At 46.2% G+C, this 23,196-nt stretch overlaps 1 protein-coding gene across 3 annotated transcripts in view; it reads left to right on the forward strand.

Moving 5' to 3' along the window:
- PHF2 (PHD finger protein 2) overlaps nucleotides 1-23,196 on the forward strand; it is a 475,173-nt gene that overhangs the window by 289,140 nt on the left and 162,837 nt on the right. For all 3 annotated transcript variants that reach the window (XM_063940741.1, XM_063940742.1, XM_063940740.1), the window contains exon 3: nucleotides 20,153-20,267. In XM_063940741.1, coding sequence (XP_063796811.1) covers nucleotides 20,153-20,267 — 115 coding nt within the window. The remainder of the gene's footprint in view (nucleotides 1-20,152; nucleotides 20,268-23,196) is intronic.

Raw genomic sequence — 23,196 nt, forward strand, 5'->3', positions numbered from 1 at the left:
CCTAGCGCCCAATACATTTTAAACCTGGCGCCAGGCGCCCATTGTCTGTAAAATGGCGTCGGGCACTAGGGGTTAACCCCTTCAGTGCAGCGGCGGCCATTTCCCACGTGGCTGGAGCCTCTCCGGCCACAATACTTATTGACTTTTAATCCTGGTTGTCATGGTCACGCCTTCGGGCAACCTTTCTACATCCTACTCGTATGTCCAGGGGTCTGATAAAACCTCCGAAGTTTAGCTTCACCCCAGCACCTACAACTGAGGCTTCCTCCTGTCAGCTCAGGCCCTCAGTTGTGACACACACCCAATAATACTCATTGCAATAAAATTTAGCATTTTGAGTGAGGTTCTTGAGCGCACCCCAGACTTGTACCCCCCAATATGTTAGGGACTTGCCCGATTAATGAGGTCACCTGGACGCGGTGGGGAAGCCGCTATTTATGGCCATAACTATGCGAAAACCCTCACTCAAACCTGTGCCTAAATAATCTGTGCCGGTGTCATGAAATGTCACACCCAGGCTACTGGCTTACTTTCCTGCCCCTTGCTATGGTTGTGACACATCCACTTGAATTCCTGCACTTTATTTATTACAGCAAAGAAATGGGCAATAATGAGATTTAGACTTGCTTGTTTATGAGTTCTTTTGGCAGTCTCAAAAGCTCTCTGAGTGTTGGAAGCCCATGTCTATTCCTTTTTGAGCAAGGTGGCAAAGGGGCAATTATTTGTGCTAATCCCTTATAAAATGTAGGCAAATTGCTGAACACCCTTAACACAGTTTCTAGTGCTAGTTGGTGCGTGCATCTATCTGTGTGACTGCTTCTGTTTTCTTTGGATCTGGTTTTATACTGTCACTGCTGATTATGTGACCAAAACATGACACATCTGGTAGTTCTTTTTGGATTTTGGCAAGATGAAGCTTCTGCTGTTTCTCTTTAGCAGTTCATGCAGGTTCACATAGCACCCAGCTCTTGTTTTCCTGTACATCAGGATATAATTAAAGCGCTGCGGAATATGTGTGCGCTACATAAATAACTGGTAATAAATAATATCATTAATGGGTACGTCCAGTGGCGGCTGCTGCTTGTGCACTATAACACAGATCACATAGGAGGGTGGCAGGTTAATACCTAAGCCTTATAGTACCTGTAATGTTATTTTTAAAACATGCGATGCCTGCCTGTCCTCTGGGATCAGCAGCGCTGTGGATCACTTCCGCTGTACCCAGGACGCAGCACTCAGCTTCAGTTGTCCTTCCTGTAAAAGCCCGCTCCCAGACTCCCATCGGCCAGTTACACAGGTGCCTGGGGGCGGGCTTATACAGTGCATCTGGAAAGTATTCACAGCGCTTCACTTTTTCCACATTTTGTTATGTTACAGCCTTTTCTCTGACGTCCTAAGTGGATGCTGGGACTCCGTAAGGACCATGGGGAATAGCGGCTCCGCCGGAGACTGGGCACAACTAAAGAAAGCTTTAGGACTACCTGGTGTGCACTGGCTCCTCCCACTATGACCCTCCTCCAGACCTCAGTTAGAATCTTGTGCCCGGCTGAGCTGGATGCACACTAGGGGCTCTCCTGAGCTCCTAGAAAGAAAGTATATTTTAGGTTTTTTATTTTACAGTGAGATCTGCTGGCAACAGACTCACTGCAGCGAGGGACTAAGGGGAGAAGAAGCGAACCTACCTAACTGGTGGTAGCTTGGGCTTCTTAGGCTACTGGACACCATTAGCTCCAGAGGGATCGACCACAGGACCCGACCTCGATGTTCGGTCCCGGAGCCGCGCCGCCGGCCCCCTTACAGAGCCAGAAGCAAGAAGTGTTCCGGAAAATCGGCGGCAGAAGACTTCTGTCTTCAACAAGGTAGAGCACAGCACTGCAGCTGTGCGCCATTGCTCCTCATGCACACCTCACACTCCGGTCACTGATGGGTGCAGGGCGCTGGGGGGGGGCGCCCTGATGGCAATATAATACACCTTGGCTGGCAAATCATCACAATATATAGTCCCAGGGCTATATATGTGATAAATTACCCCTGCCAGAATCCATTAAAAAAAGCCGAAAAAGGGGCGGGGCTATCTCCCTCAGCACACTGGCGCCATTTTTTCTTCACAGTGCAGCTGGAAGACAGCTCCCCAGGCTCTCCCCTGTAGTTTTCAGGCTCAAAGGGTTAAAAAGAGAGGGGGGGCACTAAATTTAGGCGCAATATGTGTATACAAGCAGCTATTGGGGGAAAAATCACTCAGTTATAGTGTTAATCCCTGCATTATATAGCGCTCTGGTGTGTGCTGGCATACTCTCTCTCTGTCTCCCCAAAGGACTTTGTGGGGTCCTGTCCTCAGTCAGAGCATTCCCTGTGTGTGTGCGGTGTGTCGGTACGGCTGTGTCGACATGTTGGATGAGGAAGGTTACGTGGAGGCGGAGCAGAGGCCGATAAATGGGATGTCGCCCCCTGTGGGGCCGACATCGGAGTGGATGGATAGGTGGTAGGTATTAACCGACAGTGTCAACTCCTTACATAAAATGCTGGATGACGTAACAGCTGTGGGACAGCCGGCTTCTCAGCCCGCGCCTGCCCAGGCGTCTCAAAGGCCATCAGGGGCGCAAAAAAAAAAAAAAAAAAACGCCCGTTACCTCAGATGGCAGATACAGGTGTCAGCACGGAGTCTGACTCCAGTGTCGACGAGGTTGAGACATATACACAATCCACTAGGAACATCCGTTGCATGATCTCGGCAATGAAAAATGTTCTACACATTTCTGACATGAACCCATGTACCACATAAAAGGGGTTTTATGTTTGGGGAGAAAAAGCAGCCAGTGTTTTGTTCCCCCATCAGATTAGTGAATGAAGTGTGTAAAGAGCGTGGGTTCCTCCGATAAGAAAATGGCAATTTCTAAAAAGTTACTGCTGGCGTACCCTTTCCCACCAGAGGATAGGTCACGTTGGGAGATATCCCTTAGGGTGGATAAGGCGCTCACACGTTTGTCAAAAAAGGTGGCACTGCCGTCTTGGGATACGGCCACTTTGAAGGAGCCTGCTGATAAAAAGCAGGAGGCTATCCTGAAGTCTGTATATACACACTCAGGTACTATACTGAGACCTGCATTTGCCTCAGCATAAATAGTGCTGCTGCAGCGTGGTCTGATGCCCTGTCAGATAATATTAATACCCTAAACAGGGATAATATTTTGCTAACATAGAGCATATTAAAGACGTCGTCTTATATATGAAGGATGCACAGAGGGATATTTGCCGGCTGGAATCCAGAATTAATGCAATGTCCATTCTGCCAGGAGGGTATTAGAGACCCGGCAGTGGACAGGTGATGCTGCCTTTAAAAGGCACATGGAGATTCTGCCTTATAAGGGTGAGGAATTGTTTGGGGATGGTCTCTGGGACCTCGTATCCACAGCAACAGCTGGGAAGAAAATTTTTTACCTCAGGTTTCCTCACAGCCTAAGAAAGCACCGTATTTTCAGGTACAGTCCTTTCGGCTTCAGAAAAGCAAGCGGGTCAAAGGCGCTTCCTTTCTGCACAGAGACAAGGGAAGAAGGAAAAAGCTGCACCAGACAGCCAGTTCCCAGGATCAAAAATATTCCCCCGCTTGCTCTGAGTCCACCGCATGACGCTGGGGCTCCACAGGTGGAGACAGGTGCGGTGGGGGCGCGTCTCGGGAACTTTAGGGACCAGTGGGCTTGCCCACAGGTGGATCCCTAGGTTCTGCAAGTAGTATCACAGGGATACAGGCTGGAGTTCGAGGCGACTCCCCCTCGCCGTTACCTCACATCAGCCTTGCCTGCTGCCCTCGGAGAAAGGGAGGTAGTACTGGCGGCAATTCACAAGCTGTACTTCCAGCAGGTGAAATCAAGGTACCCCTCCTTCAACAAGGCCGTGGTTACTATTCCAAAATGTTGTGGTACCGAAACCAGACGGTTCGGTGAGACCCATTCTAAAATTGAAATCCTTGCACACTTATATACGAATGTTCAAGTTCAAAATGGAATCGCTCAGGGCGATTATTGCAAGCCTGGAGAATTTCATGGTATCACTGGACATCAAGGATGCTTACCTGCATGTCCCTATTTACCCTCTTTTCCAGGAGTACCTCAAAATTGTGGTACAGGATTGTCATTACCAATTCCAGACGTTGCCGTTGGTCTGTCCCCGGCACCGAGGGTATTTACCAAGGTAATGGCCGAAATAATTATCCCGTACTTAGACGATCTCCTTCTATCGGCGAGGTCCAGGGAGCAGTTGTTCGTTGGAGTAGCACTATCTCGGGAAGTGCTACAACAGCACGGCTGGATTCTGAATATTCCAAAGTCGCAGCTGGTTCCTACGACGCGTCTACTGTTCCTGGGTATGGTTCTGGACACAGAACAGGATAAAAATGGTTTCTCCCGGAGGAGAAGTCCAAGGAGTTGTCGTCTCTAGACAAAGACCTCCTAATACAAATACAGGTGTCGGTGCATCAATGCACGCGAGCCCTGAAAAAGATGGTAGCTTCTTACGAAGAAATTCCATTCGCCAGGTCCCATGCAAGGATCTTCCAGTGGGATCTGTTGGACAAGTGGTCCGGGTCGCATCTTCAGATGCATCGGCGGATAACCCTGTCTCCAAGGGCCAGGGTGTCGCTGTTGTGGTGGCTGCAGAGTGCTCATCTTCTAGGGGGCCGCAGATTCGGCATACAGGACTGGGTCCTGGTGACCACGGATGCCAGCCTTCGAGGCTGGGGGGCAGTCACACAGGGAAGAAACTTCCAAGGACTATGGAAAAGTCAGGAGACTTCCCTACACATAAATATTCTGGAACTAAGGGCCATTTACAATGCCCTAAGTCAGGCTAGACCCCTGCTTCAACACCGGCCGGTGCTGATCCAGTCAGACAACATCACGGCGGTCGCTCATGTAAACCGACAGGGTGGCACAAGAAGCAGGATGGCGATGGCAGAAGCCTCAAGGATTCTCCGATGGGTGGAAAATCATGTGTTAGCACTGTCAGCAGTGTTCATTCCCGGAGTGGACAACTGGGAAGCAGACTTTCTCAGCAGACGCGACCTCCACCCGGGAGAGTGGGGACTTCATCCAGAAATCTTCCAAATGATTTTACACCGTTGGGAAAGGCCACAGGTGCACATGATGGCGTCCCGCCTCAACAAAAAGCTACAAAGATATTGCGCCAGGTCAAGGGACCCTCAGGCAATAGCTGTGGACGCTCTGGTAACACCGTGGGTGTACCAGTCGGTGTATGTGTTCCCTTCTCTGCCTCTCTTACCCAGGGTAATGAGAATAATAAGAAGGAGAGGAGTAAGAACTATACTCATTGTTCCGGATTGGCCAAGAAGAGCTTGGTACCCAGAACTCCAAGAAATGATCTCAGAGGACCCATGGCCTCTGCCGCTCAGACAGGACCTGCTGCAGCAGGGGGCCTGTCTGTTCCAGGACGTACCGCGGCTGCGTTTGATGGCATGGCGGATGAACGCCGGATCCTGAAGGAAAAGGGCATTCCGGAGGAAGTTATCCCTACGCTAATTAAAGCTAGGAAAGAAGTGAACGCAAACCATTATCACCGCATATGGCGGAAATATGTTGCGTGCTGTGAGGCTAGGAAGGCCCCGAAGGAGGAATTTCAGCTAGGCCGATTTCTGCACTTCCTACAGTCAGGGGTGACTATGGGCCTAAAATTGGGTTCCATTAAGGTCCAGATTTCGGCTCTATCGATTTTCTTCCAAAATAGAACTGGCTTCACTGCCTGAAGTTCAGACTTTTGTTAAGGGAGTGCTGCATAGTCAGCCCCCGTTTGTGCCTCCAGTGGCACCGTGGGATCTCAACGTGGTGTTGGATTTCCTGAAGTCGCATTGGGTTGAGCCACTTAAATCCGTGGAGCTACAATACCTCACGTGGAAAGTGGTCATGCTGTTGGCCTTGGCGTCGGCCAGGCGTGTATCAGAATTGGCGGCTTTGTCATGCAAAAGCCCTTATCTGTTTTTTTTTTTGTATGGATAAGGCGGAATTGAGGACTCGTTCCCAATTCCTTCCTAAGGTGGTATCAGTTTTTCATGTGAACCAACCTATTGTGGTGCCTGCGGCTACTTGGGACTTGGAGGATTCCAAGTTACTGGACGTAGTCAGGGCCCTGAAAAGTATATGTTTCCAGGACGGCTGGAGTCAGGAAAACTGACTCGCTATTTATCCTGTATGCACCCAACAAGCTGGGTGCTCCTGCTTCTAAGCAGACTATTGCTCGCTGGATCTGAAGCACGATTCAACTTGCACATTCTGCGGCTGGACTGCCGCACCCTAAATCTGTAAAAGCCCATTCCACGAGGAAAGTGGGCTCTTCTTGGGCGGCTGCCCGAGGGGTCTCGGCTTTACAAATTTGCCGAGCTGTTACTTGGTCGGGTTCAAACACTTTTGCAAGAGTCTACCAGTTTGATACCCTGGCTGAGGAGGACCTAGAGTTTGCTCATTCTGTGCTGCAGTCATCCGCACTCTCCCGCCCGTTTGGGAGCTTTGGTATAATCCCCATGGTCCTTACGGAGCCCCAGCATCCACTTAGGACGTCAGAGAAAATAAGATTTTACTCACCGGTAAATCTATTTCTCGTAGTCCGTAGTGGATGCTGGGCGCCCATCCCAAGTGCGGATTGTCTGCAATACTTGTATATAGTTATTGCCTAACTAAAGGGTTATTGTTGAGCCATCTGTTGAGAGGCTCAGTTATATTTCATACTGTTAACTGGGTATAGTATCACGAGTTATACGGTGTGATTGGTGTGGCTGGTATGAGTCTTACCCGGGATTCAAAATCCTTCCTTATTGTGTCAGCTCTTCCGGGCACAGTATCCTAACTGAGGTCTGGAGGAGGGTCATAGTGGGAGGAGCCAGTGCACACCAGGTAGTCCTAAAGCTTTCTTTAGTTGTGGCCAGTCTCCTGTGGAGCCGCTATTCCCCATGGTCCTTACGGAGTCCCAGCATCCACTACGGACTACGAGAAATAGATTTACCGGTGAGTAAAATCTTATTATTTAAAAATGGAATAAATTAATTTTCCCCCTCAAAATTCTACACACAATGGGGGTCATTCTGAGTTGATCTTTAGCTGCCGTTGTTCGCAGCGCAGCGATCAGACTAAAAATCTGCATTTCTGCGCATGCGTATGCACCGTACGGGTACAATGAGCGTCGTGGGTTTCCACAGAGTGTAACAAACATTCCAGTTGCATAGCCGAACGCAGGAAGATTGACATGAATTGGGCGTTTCTGGGTGTCAACTGACCGTTTTCAGGGAGTGCTTAGAAAAACGCAGGCGTGGCAGAAAAAACGCAGGCGTGGCTTAGCATTCACTGGGCAGGTGTGTGACGTCAAAAGCCTTCCCTCCGTTGTTATAATCAATGCACACGAAGAGTAACTACAGGGCTGGATTTTTTTTGCACAAAAAGATTTTGCATGCGCTCTGCTGCACAAGCGTTCGCACTTCTGCAAAGCGAGAATACACTTCCCAGTGGGCGGCGACAATGCGTTTGCATGGCTGCTAAAAACTGCTAGCGAGCGATCAACTCGGAATGACCCCCAATACCCCATAATGACAATGTGATAAAAAATTTTTTTAGATTTGTGCAAATTTATTAAAAATAAAAAACTAAGAAATCACATGTACATACGTATTCACCGCCTTTGCCACGAAGCTCAAAATTGAGCTGAGGTGCATCCTGTTTCCACCGATCATCCTTGAGATGTTCCTACAGCTTATTTGGAGTGTGGTAAATTCAGTTGATTGGACAAAATGGAGTCTCTAAGGGCGGTGATATCAGGTCTGGAGGAGGGGGAATTCCTGGTTTCCCTGGATATCAAGGATGCGTACCTCCACATTCCAATTTGGCCGCCGCATCAAGCTTATCTCCGATTCGCACTATTGGACTGTCATTTTCAATTCCAGGTCCTGCCATTCGGCCTCTCCACAGCACTGAGGGTATTCACCAAGGTGATGGCGGAAATGATGGTTCTCCTCCGCAGACAGGGGGTGACCATAATTCCATATCTGGATGATCTGCTGATAAAGGCATCGTCCAAGGAGAAGCTGTTACAGTCCATAGCTCTCACGACCCAGCTTCTCAGGGAACATGGTTGGATCCTGAATCTTCCAAAATCACATTTGGAACCTACCAGGAGGTTGTAAATTCTGGGAATGATTCTCGACACTGAAGTGCAGAGGGTGTTTCTTCCAGAGGACAAAGCGTTGGTGATACAAACAATGGTCCGGGATGTCCTAAAGCCAGCCCGGGTGTCAGTTCATCAGTGCATTCGCCTTCTGGGGAAGATGGTGACCTCTTACGAGGCTCTGCAGTATGAGAGATTTCATGCTCGGTCCTTCCAACTGGATCTCCTGGACAAATGGTCGGGATCTCATCTACATATGCACCAGAGAATAGGTCTGTCGCCAATGGCCAGGATCTCACTCCTCTGGTGGCTACAATTACCTCACCTTCTGGAGGGCCGCATTTTCGGGATTCAGGACTGGATCCTTCCAACCACGGATGCAAGTCACTGGGGCGCAGTCACTCAAGGGGAATTCTTCCAAGGAAGGTGGTCAAGTCTGAAAGCCGGCCTGCCGATAAACATTCTGGAATTAAGAGCCTTCTACAACGGTCTTCTCCAAGCGGCCCATCTTCTAAGAAATTGGGCCATTCAAGTGCAGTCGGACAGTGTAACGACAGTGGCTTACATAAACCGACAGGGCGGAACGAAGAGCAGAGCTGCAATGTCAGAGGTAACAAGAATCATCCTCTGGGCGGAAAAACACGCGTTGGCGCTGTCAGCAATCTTCATTCCGGGAGTAGACAACTGGGAAACGGACTTCAGGGGAGTGGGGCCTACATCCGGAGGTGTTCACGGAGGTGACAGATCTTTGAGGTGTACCTCAAATAGACATGATGGCCTCTCGTCTCGACAAGAAGCTTTGGCGGTATTGTTTCAGGTCGAGGGACCCGCAAGCCGTGGCGGTGGACGCCCTAGTGACTGCGTGGGTGCTCCAGTCGGTATACGTGTTTCCTCCACTTCCACTCGTCCTAAGGGCTCTAAAACTCATAAGGAGAACAAGAGTTCAGGCAATCCTCATTGCTCCGGACTGGCCAAGAAGGGCTTGGTACGCGGATCTTCTGGATCTACTGCTAGAAGAGCCGAGGCCTCTTCCTCTTCGGGAGGACCTGCTACAGCAGGGGCCGTTTGCTTATCAAGACTTACAACTGCTACGTTTGACGGTATGGAGGTTGAACTCCAGATATTCGCTCAGAAGGGCATTCTGAACAAGGTTAGTCCTACCCTGATACAGGCTAAGAAAGGAGTAACGTCAAAGCGTTACCATCGCATTTGGAAAAAATGTGTCTTGGAGTGAATCCAAGAAGTTTCCTACGGTGGAGTTTAAACTTGGACGATTTCTCCTCTTCCTCCAAGCAGGTGTGGATATGGGCCTTCGATTAGGTTCCGTAAAGGTCCAGATTTCGGCCTTATCTATTTTCTTCCAGAAACAGTTGGCTGCCCTCCCTGAGGTTCAGACCTTTTTGAAGGGAGTTCTGCACATCCAGCCTCCCTTTGTGCCACCTATGGCGCCCTGGGATCTTAACGTGGTGTTGCAGTTCCTCCAGTCGGACTGGTTTGAGCCTCTACAGGAGGTTGAGGTCAAGTTTCTCACGTGGAAGGCTTTCACTTTGTTGGCCTTGGCTTCTGCTAGACGTGTGTCGGAGTTGGGGGCTTTGTCATGTAAAATCCCATACTTGATCTTCCATGAAGATAGAGCTGAGCTCCGGACACGTCCGCAGTTCCTTCTGAAGGTTGTGTCGGCATATCAACCAACCTATTGTGGTGCCAGTAGCTACTGACGCCTCAGTTTCATCAAAGTCCTTGGATGTAGTAAGGGCTCTGAAAATCTATGTGAAGAGGACTGCTCGTCACAGAAAGTTGGACTCTCTGTTTGTCTTGTATGTTCCCAAGAAACTTGGGTGTCCTGCTTCTAAGCAGACAATCTCTCGCTGGATCAGGTTCACTATCCAGCATGTGTATTCTACGGCAGGATTGCCGTGTCCTACGTCTGTTAAGGCCCACTCTACTCGTAAGGTGGGTTCTTCCTGGGCGGCTGCCCGGGTTTTCTCGGCTTTACAGCTTTGCCGAGTGACTACTTGGTCGGGGTCGAACACGTTTGCAAAGTTCTACAAGTTCAATACTTGGGCCTCTGAGGACCTAAAGTTTGGTCATTCAGTTCTGCAGGAACCTCCGCGCTCTACCTCCCATTCTGGGAGCTTTGGTACATCCCCATGGTACTAATGTGGACCCCAGCATCCTCTAGAATGTAAGAGAAAATAGGATTTTAATTACCTACCGGTAAATCCTTTTCTCGTAGTCCGTAAAGGATGCTGGGCGCCCGCCCAGCGCTTCGTGATCCTGCAGTGGTTATTTAGTTCAGTACTGCTTAGTTTTTGGTTAAGTACTGTTTTGTTACTTGGTAAGTAATATTGGGGGTAATTCTGAGTTGATCGTAGCAGAGTTTTTGTTAGCAGTTGGCCAAAACCATGTGCACTGCAGGGGAGGCAGATATAACATGTGCAGAGAGAGTTAGATTTGGGTGTGGTGTGTTCAATCTGCAATCTAAATTGCAGTGTAAAAATAAAGCAGCCAGTATTTACCCTGCACAGAAACAAAATAACCCACCCAAATCTAACTCTTTCTGCACATGTTATATCTGCCTCCCCTGCAGTGCATATGGTTTTGCCCAACTGCTAAAAAAATTCCTGTTGCGATCAACTTGGAATTACCCCCATGGTTTTGCCCAACTGCTAACAAAAATCCTGCTGCGATCAACTCAGAATTACCCCCATTGTTCAGCCGTTGCTGATGTTTCAAGCTAGTTAGCCTGGTTTGCCTTGTGTGTGAGCTGGTGTGAATCTCGCCACTATCTGTGTAAAATCCTCCTCTCGAAGATGTCCGTCTCCTCGGGCACAGTTTCTAGACTGAGTCTGGTAGGAGGGGTATAGAGGGAGGAGCCAGCCCACACTCTCAAACTCTTAAAATGCCAATGGCTCCTAGTGGACCCGTCTATACCCCATGGTACTAATGTGGATCCCAGCATCCTCTACGGACTACGAGAAAAGGATTTACTGGTAGGTAATTAAAATCCTATATTCCTTTTTACTATGTTCTACCCTGTTGTAATTCTTTAATAAATAGAATCCTTGAAATAAGTCCCTTGTTTTCTGTGAACTATCTAAAAGCATTCAGCATATCCAGTATCTTTGTGCTTTTACATGGTAACAGAACTCCTTGGTGACTTCTAATATCCATATCGTTTACAGTCAGGAGTGTATTATCCCATTGTTTATTTTTAGTTAAATACAGAGCTAAAGTGTTCCCTGCATATTCTAAATGAGATAACAAAGTAACAAAGAGCACACATCTACCGAACATCTTTTCTTGAAATAAATAGAATATTTTACAGTGACGTACATTGAAAGGGCCACGCATTCCTATCCACTGCCCAGCTCCCTACTCTGCACTAATGTTTCAGAAGGAACTACAGTAGCACTGATGTTGGTATAGACACAAAGCACTTCCCAGTTAGCAATAACAGGTACAGTATATACACAAATACAAAAATGCTGCATCTGATTGCATCTCCGTACAAATCTCAGACGTAAAACACATTTAATTGAAAAAAAATTCTATTATGCTAAAAATTATTTACCCAAGTGAGTTTTTTTATTAACAGAAATGGGTCTCCGTCTGTTACACTGGCAGAGCTATTTTGGAAAGTTGTCCTTTTTTGGCTACCAAAATTTTTTCACATTTCTGAAGTGGCAAGTAAAATATTATGACATGATTTGGAAAAATGACTGCTATTGTTTATTATTTGTGATTCTGTAGCCTACAAAACAGAAAATAAGATGATAACCAGCGAATCATTCTGCATTGATTTGCGTCGTTGCAGAGACTGAGCACAATAGAAAATTCTGCAATTAAGCATGCTGGAAGCCCATAATGAGTTACAATGCCTGTGTACTTTGAGCCGCAAAATAAATATTATCCAAGTATAATTGTTTATTATATTGATTACATAGATATGGCTGGGAGAGCACTGATAAGTACCAGTTCACATATAATGTTATTTACCTGTCTGCAGTATGTTCGCGTGGCCTTTGCAAAGGTCTGAGCCTTTTCATGTCCTGCCCTTTAACAGTAAGAATGTTTTCGCCGCATGACCATCTGTAAAGGTGCATACACTTGGGTCTCGCATAACTCAGTGTTCATGCGTTCACTTATTAAATACCAATCACAGAAGGCAAAACATACCTTGATTTTAATCACTTAACTGATGATTTTTCCCTTCAAAACTGGTTATAATGGGTTTTTTTTTTTAAATTTAATATAGTATAAAAAATTTTTTTTAAATAACATACTATGCACATCTGCAGAATGGATCTCTTTGTCAAAAACTGGGGCACACAGTGGGGTGGTGCGGTCACATGTGATCTGACCATTCCTGTTAAATTGTTAAGTTGGCCTCATTCAATTGGTCACACACCTCGTCCTGTGTTGTACTTGCCTAGATGAGTAAATAAACCCCCCCCCATTTTCCCTTCAAGAATGGTTCCTGTTAGACTCTGCATACTGATAAATGAGGATTGCGGGTACATTTACCATGCATCACTTTTCAAAGCCACCACATAATTGGGGGTTTCAGTCACTGGTTGGTTTTAAAGGGGCAATATTATTAAATACAGAACAGTTTTTGTATTTAATTTTATTGACTCTTTATATTCAGCATTTGAAAACGCAGAAGGCATGGGGGCTTTTAAAAGCACCGCATAGTAAATTTTACCCCACAGTCCCCCTTTAATAATGTACAATTATTATTCAGAACCTAACATGATTTTCTACTATTCTTGTGGGGGAGAAGTTTGAAAGTGAATGATGTTCAGTGCCATTGACAAAGCTGTATAACTGCAGTAAATGAACTTTTTATTGGATCTTATAAATTTAGGAATTGCCTGTGGACCCAGCTGCTGTAAAGATATTTAATATTATACAGAAATATTATAACTTCTGGTCTGTTTTCAGTAAATCTATTCAGAAAGGATCAATACATTTAAAAGATGACCCAAAAATGAAACAGAATCTTGTAATATTCACAAGTGTATACAGTAGTACATTTTTCCATTCTTATACATATTTACATTAATCATCAATTAAGGTCTTGCCAGCAGGGTTCCCATTCCTATCTTTTCTATAGTTATGAGTGTTGCAATACTCTGCATCTACTACTTAGTGCTGCAGGAGATGCCCAGGATTTTTGATGGGAATAATGGCCCCTTACTTCGACATTTAAGATATACTTAATAAGAATATTAGAGAAGTTATGTGACCATATAATAACACAAGGTCAGCTCAGGTGACTTCCAATATCCTATTTATATATACAGTATTAGTTATATGTAGGTCCATTATTCCTTAAAGTACACCGGTATCTACAGTATTTGAAACAACTAAAGTGTTTCTATAGATATGTTCACATATACCTATACTCACATTGCACCAAATATCACCATTCTGCGCAGCACAGGCTTTACATTTAGATGCGCCATGCAACTTTGTCTTAAAATGTGTGTCTTAAGCTGCTACTTTATAGCAATTCTTCTGGGACAAAAATACTCATCCTGAGTACTTTGGGCCTGATTCATTTGTAAGCAAAGCAAATTATTAAGCAACTGGGCAAAACGGTATCCGGACTGTTCACCCACCTTGACAAAGGGGCATTGTAGCCCTGAAACGTTTGGAGTAATGTTTTCAATACACTGATTTGTATTTTAAGCCTTCGAGTGCCGCTACCTTTTTTCTGTGTTTATTTATATATATATATATATATATATATATATATATACATATACATTAATAATAATAATCTTGTAATAACAGTTAGCTTGGTTTGCATGCCTGACTGTGTCTGCTTTAATACTGTATGTCTTCTTTTAACATATGTTTCTCTGACGTCCTAAGTGGATGCTGGGACTCCGTAAGGACCATGGGGATTAGCGGCTCCGCAGGAGACTGGGCACAACTAAAGAAAGCTTTAGGACTACCTGGTGTGCACTGGCTCCTCCCACTAAGATCCCCCTCCAGACCTCAGTTAGATTCTTGTGCCCGGCTGAGCTGGATGCACACTAGGGGCTCTCCTGAGCTCCTAGAAAGAAAGTATATTTAGGTTTTATTTTACAGTGAGATCTGCTGGCAACAGACTCACTGCAGCGAGGGACTAAGGGGAGAAGAAGCGAACCTACCTAACAGGTGGTAGTTTGGGCTTCTTAGGCTACTGGACACCATTAGCTCCAGAGGGATCGACCGCAGGGCCCGACCTTGGTGTTCGTTCCCGGAGCCGCGCCGCCGTCCCCCTTACAGAGCCAGAAGCATGAAGAGTCCGGAAAATCGGCGGCAGAAGACTTCGGTCTTCACCAAGGTAGCGCACAGCACTGCAGCTGTGCGCCATTGCTCCTCATGTACACCTCACACTCCGGTCACTGATGGGTGCAGGGCGCTGGGGGGGGCGCCCTGAGGGCAATATATGACACCTTGGCTGGCAAATCTACATCATATATAGTCCTAGAGGCTATATAGATGTAAAATGACCCCTGCCAGTATTCCAGAAAAAGCGGGAGAAAGTCCGACGAAAAAGGGGCGGGGCTTCTCCCTCAGCACACTGGCGCCATTTTTTTCTTCACAGTGCAGCTGGAAGACAGCTCCCCAGGCTCTCCCCTGTAATTTTCAGGCTCAAAGGGTTAAAAAGAGAGGGGGGGGCACTAAATTTAGGCGCAATATATGTATACAAGCAGCTATTGGGGGAAAAATCACTCAGTCATAGTGTTAATCCCTGCATTATATAGCGCTCTGGTGTGTGCTGGCATACTCTCTCTCTGCCTCCCCAAAGGACTTTGTGGGGTCCTGTCCTCAGTCAGAGCATTCCCTGTGTGTGTGCAGTGTGTCGGTACGGCTGTGTCGACATGTTGGATGAGGATGGTTACGTGGAGGCGGAGCAGAGGCCGATAAATGGGATGTCGCCCCCTGTGGGGCCGACACCAGAGTGGATGGATAGGTGGAAGGTATTAACCGACAGTGTCAACTCCTTACATAAAAGGCTGGATGACGTAACAGCTGTGGGACAGCCGGCTTCTAAGCCCGCGCCTGCCCAGGCGTCTCAAAGGCCATCAGGGGCTCAAAAAACGCCCGTTACCTAAGATGGCAAACAGATGTCGACACGGAATCTGACTCCAGTGTCGACGAGGTTGAGACATATACACAATCCACTAGGAACATCCGTTACATGATCTCGGCAATGAAAAATGTGTTACGCATTTTCTGACATGAACCCAAGTACCACATAAAAGGGGTTTTATTTTTAGGGAGAAAAAGCAGCCAGTGTTTTGTTCCCCCATCAGATGAATGAATGAAGTGTGTAAAGAAGCGTGGGTTCCCCCGATAAGAAACTGGTAATTTCTAAAAAGTTACTGATGGCGTACCCTTTCCCGCCAGAGGATAGGTCACGTGGGGAGATATCCCTTAGGGTGGATAAGGCGCTCACACGTTGGTCAAAAAAGGTGGCACTGCCGTCTTAGGATACGGCCACCTTGAAGGAACCTGCTGATAAAAAGCAGGAGGTTATCCTGAAGTCTGTATATACACACTCAGGTTATATACTGAGACCTGCAATTGCCTCAGCATAAATAGTGCTGCTGCAGCGTGGTCTGATACCCTGTCAGATAATATTAATACTCTAAGACAGGGATAATATTTTGCTAACATAGAGCATATTAAAGACGTTGTCTTATATATAAAGGATGCACAGAGGGATATTTGCCGGCTGGCATCCAGAATTAATGCAATGTCCATTCTGCCAGGAGGGTATTAGAAACCCGGCAGTGGACAGGTGATGCTGCCTGTAAAAGGCACATGGAAATTCTGCCTTATAAGGGTGAGGAATTGTTTGGGGATGGTCTCTGGGACCTCGTATCCACAGCAACAGCTGGGAAGAAAATTTTTTTACCTCAGGTTTCCTCACAGCCTAAGAAAGCACCGTATTTTCAGGTACAGTCCTTTCGGCTTCAGAAAAGCAAGCGGGTCAAAGGCGCTTCCTTTCTGCACAGAGACAAGGGAAGAAGGAAAAAGCTGCACCAGCAGCCAGTTCCAGGATCAAAAATCTTCCCCCGCTTCCTCTGAGTCCACAGCATGACGCTGGGGCTCCACAGGTGGAGACAGGTGCGGTAGGGGCTGAAAGGATTTGACCTTATATTCTTAACCCTCGTGACCTTGGATGCCAGACCCACACAGGCCTGGTATCTGTATGAGAGACAAAGGCACCTAGCACAGGGCAGCACGCATCCATGCAAACACATAAGAGTTCATATAGCATGTTTTAACCCTTCACTAGGGAAATAGAAATATTCACTTTTATACTGTAACCACCACAAGGAAACTGATCATATAAAAAGTAATATGTACCAAGACAGAAGAGGTAACCCTTCAGGGGCGCGTCTCGGGAACTTCAGGGACCAGTGGGCTTGCCCACAGGTGGATCCCTAGGTTCTGCAAATAGTATCACAGGGATACAGGCTGGAGTTCGAGGCGACTCCCCCTCGCCGTTACCTCACATCAGCCTTTCCTGCTGCCCTCGGAGAAAGGTAGTACTGGCGGCAATTCACAAGCTGTACTTCCAGCAGGTGAAATCAAGGTACCCCTCCTTCAACAAGGCCGGGGTTACTATTCCAAAATGTTGTGGTACCGAAACCAGACGGTTCGGTGAGACCCATTCTAAAATTGAAAGTCTTGAACACTTATATACGAAGGTTCAAGTTCAAAATGGAATCGCTCAGGGCGATTATTGCAAGCCTGGAGAATTTCATGGTATCACTGGACATCAAGGATGCTTACCTGCATGTCCCTATTTACCCTCTTCACCAGGAGTACCTCAATATTGTGGTACAGGATTGTCATTACCAATTCCAGCCGCTGCCGTTGCTCTGGCCCCGGCACCGAGGTATTTACCAAGGTAATGGCTGAAATAATTATTCCGTACTTGGACGATCTCCTTATAAAGGCGAGGTCCAGGGAGCAGTTGTTCGTTGGAGTAGCACTATCTCGGGAAGTGCTACAACAGCACGGCTGGATTCTGAATATTCCAAAGTCGCAGCTGGTTCCTACGACGCGTCTACTGTTCCTGGGTATGGTTCTGGACACAGAACAGGATAAAAAGGGTTTCTCCCGGAGGAGAAGTCCAAGGAGTTGTTGTCTCTAGACAGAGACCTCCTAATACGTATACAGGTGTCGGTGCATCAATGCACGCGAGCCCTGGGAAAGATGGTAGCTTCTTACGAAGAAATTCCATTCGCCAGGTCCCATGCAAGGATTTTCCAGTGGGATCTGTTGGACAAGTGGTCTGGGTCGCATCTTCAGATGCATCGGTGGTTAACCCTGTCTCCAAGGGTCAGGGTGTCGCTGTTGTGGTGGCTGCAGAGTGCTCATCTTCTAGGGGGCCGCAGATTCGGCATACAGGACTGGGTCCTGGTGACCACGGATGCCAGCCTTCGAGGCTGGGGGGCAGTCACAGGGAAGGAACTTCCAAGGCTATGGAAAAGTCAGGAGACTTCCCTACTCATAAATATTCTGGAACTGAGGGCCATTTACAATGCCCTAAGTCAGGCTAGACCCCTGCTTCAACACCGGCCGGTGCTGATCCAGTCAGACACCATCACGGCGGTCACTCATGTAAACCGACAGGGCGGCACAAGAAGCAGGATGGCGATGGCAGAAGCCACAAGGATTCTCCGATGGGCGGAAAATCATGTGTTAGCACTGTCAGCAGTGTTCATTCCCGGAGTGGACAACTGAGAAACAGACTTTCTCAGAAGACACGACCTCCACCCAGGAGAGTGGGGACTTCATCCAGAAGTCTTCCAAATGATTGTACACCGTTGGGAAAGGCCACAGGTGGACATGATGGCGTCCCGCCTCAACTAAAAGTTACAAAGATATTGCGCCAGGTCAAGGACCCTCAGGCGATAGCTGTGGACGCTCTGGTAACACTGTGGGTGTACCAGTCGGTGTATGTGTTCCCTTCTCTGCCTCTCTTACCCAGGGTAATGAGCATAATAAGAAGGAGAGGAGTGAGAACTATACTCATTGTTCCGGGTTGGCCAAGAAGAGCTTGGTAACCAGAACTCCAAGAAATGATCTCAGAGGACCCATGGCCTCTGCCGCTCAGACAGGACCTGCTGCAGCAGGGGGCCTGTCTGTTCCAAGACGTACCGCGGCTGCGTTGACGGCATGGTGGTTGAACGCCGGATCCTGAAGGAAAAGGGAATTCCGGAGGAAGTTATCCCTACGCTATTTACAGCTAGGAAAGAAGTGAACGCAAACCATTATCACCGCATAGGGCGGAAATATGTTGCGTACTGTGAGGCCAGGAAGGCCCCAAAAGAGAAATTTCAGCTAGGTCGATTTCTGCACTTCCTACAGTCAGAGGTGACTATGGGCCTAAAATTGGGTTCCATTAAGGTCCAGATTTCGGCTCTATCGATTTTCTTCCAAAAATTGAACTGGCTTCACTGCCTGAAGTTCAGACTTTTGTTAAGGGAGTGCTGCATAGTCAGCCCCCGTTTGTGCCTCCAGTGGCACCGTGGGATCTCAACGTGGTGTTGGATTTCCTGAAGTCGCATTGGGTTGAGCCACTTAAATCCGTGGAGCTATAATACCTCACGTGGAAAGTGGTCATTCTGTGGGCCTTGGCGTCGGCCAGGCGTGTATCAGAATTGGCGGCTTTGTCATACAAAAGCCCTTATCTGTATTTTATATGGATAAGGCGGAATTGAGGACTCGTTCCCAATTCCTTCCTAAGGTGGTATCAGTTTTTCATGTGAACCAACCTATTGTGGTGCCTGCGGCTACTTGGGACTTGGAGGATTCCAAGTTACTGGATGTAGTCAGGGCCCTGAAAAGTATATGTTTCCAGGACAGCTGGAGTCAGGAAAACTGACTCGCTATTTCTCCTGTATGCACCCAGCAAGCTGGGTGCTCCTGCTTCTAAGCAGACGATTGCTCGCTGGATCTGTAGCACGATTCAACTTGCACATTCTGCGGCTGGACTGCCGCACCCTAAATCTGTAAAAGCCCATTCCACGAGGAAAGTGGGCTCTTCTTGGGCGGCTGCCCGAGGGGTCTCGGCTTGACAACTTTGCCGAGCTGTTACTTGGTCGGGTTAAAACATTTTTGTAGGAGTCTACAAGTTTGATACCCTGGCTGAGGAGGACCTAGAGTTTGCTCATTCGGTGCTGCAGAGTCATCCGCACTCTCCCGCCCGTTTGGGAGCTTTGGTATAATCCCCATGGTCCTTACGGAGTCCCAGCATCCACTTAGGACGTCAGAGAAAATAAGATTTTACTCACCGGTAAATCTATTTCTCGTAGTCCGTAGTGGATGCTGGGCGCCCATCCCAAGTGCGGATTGTCTGCAATACTTGTTTATAGTTATTGCCTAACTAAAGGGTTATTGTTGAGCCATCTGTTGAGAGGCTCAGTTATATTTCATACTGTTAACTGGGTATAGTATCACGAGTTATACGGTGTGATTGGTGTGGCTGGTATGAGTCTTACCCGGGATTCAAAATCCTTCCTTATTGTGTCAGCTCTTCCGGGCACAGTATCCTAACTGAGGTCTGGAGGGGGGTCTTAGTGGGAGGAGCCAGTGCACACCAGCTAGTCCTAAAGCTTTCTTTAGTTGTGCCCAGTCTCCTGCGGAGCCGCTAATCCCCATGGTCCTTACGGAGTCCCAGCATCCACTACGGACTACGAGAAATAGATTTACCGGTGAGTAAAATCTTATTTTTTGAGTATTTCTAGGATTAGCTGGTATTTAAAATGTGTTCCTAAGGCTCTAGTGAAGAAAATGAACTTGCGCTGAAGATCAATTTGGAATAATGAACTCACATAAAAGTTTCACCTCATCAAGAATGTGCTTTATGCTGTCTATTACTATTACTGACTTTAGACAAGCAGCCTACTCACTTACTGTACTTCCCAATAGCAGCTCAACTTACTGATGTTCCTGCGGTTTTTTTTTTTCTTAGTGAAAAAGAAAAGAAATTGGCACAAGCATGACACAGGACAGACTACAGATGTGAAGCCAGTTCAAAATGGAAGTCAGGTCTTCATTAAAGAACTCCGGAGTCGAACCTTCCCAAGGTAATCTTTGGGCACACTTTGTAATTGGAAACGTGTACTTGGCTTGGTTACATTTATTGGGACTCATAGCACTTATTTGTCTTGCAGGATAAGTAATCTGTTATATTATATCAATGTATATGCATTTTGTTGCTAAAATGGAAAAGTCCTTTGTGAATAAACCTTAACAAGCATTAAACCTTGGATATGTACCATAGCATTTGCTGAATGTGAAGTAACTTTCTGCACATTCTGAAATATGCTATATTCTCTTATCCTCCCCCTCAGTTTAGTAAACTTGAGCCGGCACTCCCCCCAAAAAAATAAAATCCCAATATCAGCTCGCTTTTCACGGCCGCGATTACGAAAACACATAGGTCATTGAACTTATCACGGGTCCTATGTGTTTTGTTTAAAAAATGAAAATCTTTGGGGGTGCAAAATATGTGTGTGGTGGTGGGGGGGGAGGGAGAGTTATTGAATTGCGCAAAGAAAATAAAAGAATTCTCCTATAGGGTCAAAGAAGAAACGCCAGGCACAACAGCTTCTTAAGACTGCATCCAAGGAGTCAAATAGAAGCTTCCCAAAGGCTTCCAGAGATGGATATAGAATACAATATAACCTCCGGCGCTGACTGTATACAAATGTGACTTTGTCATAATCACCTTATATGCGGATACACTGTATCCTGTGTGACCAGACCTTTGTCTGTTTATTGGACAGCCTTCTTTACACACTTTACGTGAAAAGGAGAATTGTCCACTACAGTAGTTTAGGTGGAAAGAAATGTCTTTTATTTAAATTGATATAATATGTAAAATACAAGTGTGTCTTGGAACTCATCCGTTCCTACAACAGACAGCGACTCATTTTATAAAACAAAATAAAACTCTAGGCTGTTGGCACTAAAAGTCAGATAGTCTTGCAACATATTTCACTGCCTGAGGAAGCTGTTGAGCCGTGAAACATGTTGTAATATTCCAAATAAATGACTCATTCTGTTTTTATTATTTTGTTTTATTTTTTTATTTTAATTGATTTGCAATTGTAAGTGTTTTACTCTCTGACGTTTAGTGCCAACAGCCTAGTTAGACGTATTTTATTTTGTTTTATGAAATTAGCCGCTGTTTGTTATAGGAACTGATTAGATCCAAGACACATTTGTATTTTATGTATTGTTTTATTTTATTTTAAATAAAAGACATTTCTTTCCGCTTAAACTACTGTAGAGGACAACTCTCCTTTTCTTGTGTGCACAGCTCACATAAAGTGAGTAAAGGAGGCTGTCCATTAGACATACCGGTAGTTCTTTTTTTTTTAATCATCAATAGTTTTTATAAAAATTTTTCCAAACAGAGGGGGATATAGAAAAAGAAAGGTGAAGGGTGAGGGAGAACATAAAACAGGGGAGAAGGGATGCACACCACCATAATCATAAAAAACAAAACACCACAACAAGGTTTGGTAATAAAACAAACAAAGTCAGTACATCAATATAGTAACATGATAGGAACACCCGCTGCAGCGTTAAATGTGCGGTGTACACAATAAAAAACAGAAAAAGAAAATAAAGAAATAAACAAGCAAATAAGTACAAGTGCAAGGGATCAGGACGTAGAGGGTTCATTTAAACTAAACTGTAAAGGGGAGGACTGAAAGGGGGGAGAAATCAAGGCCGCTCCGTCTCCGTCAGTGACCTACTCGTGCCAGGGCATCCATTTCACAATTGGGGAGGAGGGTCTATAAGAGTATGGAATATATTTGGTTTCAATTGTAAAGTGAAATTGGATTTTATGGAGCACTTTTATCATTGAGGGGAGTAGGGGTTGTTTCTATGCTTGGCTAAAGTAGCCCTTGCTGCAATACATATTTGTCCCAGCAAATATCTATGTTGGGATGGAACCTCAGGGCGGAAAATATGTAACAACGCTATTGTTGGCGCTGGGCTGAGGGAGAGGGCCAAAACCTTATTAATTAACCGAAAATTGCTACCCAATAGTTGTGCAGCATGGGGCAGGATCAGAAAATATGGTATAAATGACCAACATCGCCACAATTCCTCCAACAATATTTGTAGCAGGACGGCCATATAGTAAGTAGCCTATCTGGTGTAAGGTATAACCTATTCAGAAGTTTAACATGCATTTCCGAGTTGTTTAAGCAATCTGCACATGCTGAAAGATGAACTATATATATGTTCTCAGTGGGAGTCAGATATTGCAATGTCCAGGTCCTTTTCCCAATGAAGTTGTACATTAGACTTCAGAGGTTTGGGCAAATTAACAATAATATTATACCAAAAAGAAATTTCTTTACTGTACCTGTCTGACAACAGACGTGATAGTACAGATTGAGCTACAGCGCCAAGAGGGTTTCGAGGAGGGGCAAGCTTTATCTGGAGGTAATGAAATAATTCCGTGCGAGGGATAGAAAAGCAGCTGAGGAAGTGTAGATAGAACGTTCCCGTCTAGTATGTCACCCAAGGAATGTATATTGTAATTAAGCCACTGGGAAACAGCCAGGTTAGGAACTAACTTAGTTATAGCTTTCAGTGATAGTGCTGCGATCGGGGGGTTGAAGTCGGGCAGGTTGGGGACTAATTTATCCCAAGTGCATATGGAAAAATGTGTAGAGGGGAGTAGGGACATGTTCGAAGGTCGTAAGTTTTTGGTGGAACATTTTGTTTGTTCTATTGCTACCCTGGAAGATGTAGAGGAATCAGTTATCCAGTATTTCAGTTATGCTAGGATACTGGTGTCCTGATAGGCGGACAAATCGGGAAGGGCCAGTCCCCCACGATGTCTGGGTAAAACCATACGGGAGTAGGCTATCTTTGGCGGGTGGGTATTTGGTGAGTATAATCCTACACTTATCCAAATAAATTTTGGGGAAAGGAAAGGGGATTGTTCGAAATAAGTACATAAGCTTTGAAAGCAAAGACATTTTGAAG

This window comes from Pseudophryne corroboree, chromosome 9 (genome assembly GCF_028390025.1).
Source record: "Pseudophryne corroboree isolate aPseCor3 chromosome 9, aPseCor3.hap2, whole genome shotgun sequence".
NCBI lineage: Eukaryota > Metazoa > Chordata > Amphibia > Anura > Myobatrachidae > Pseudophryne > Pseudophryne corroboree.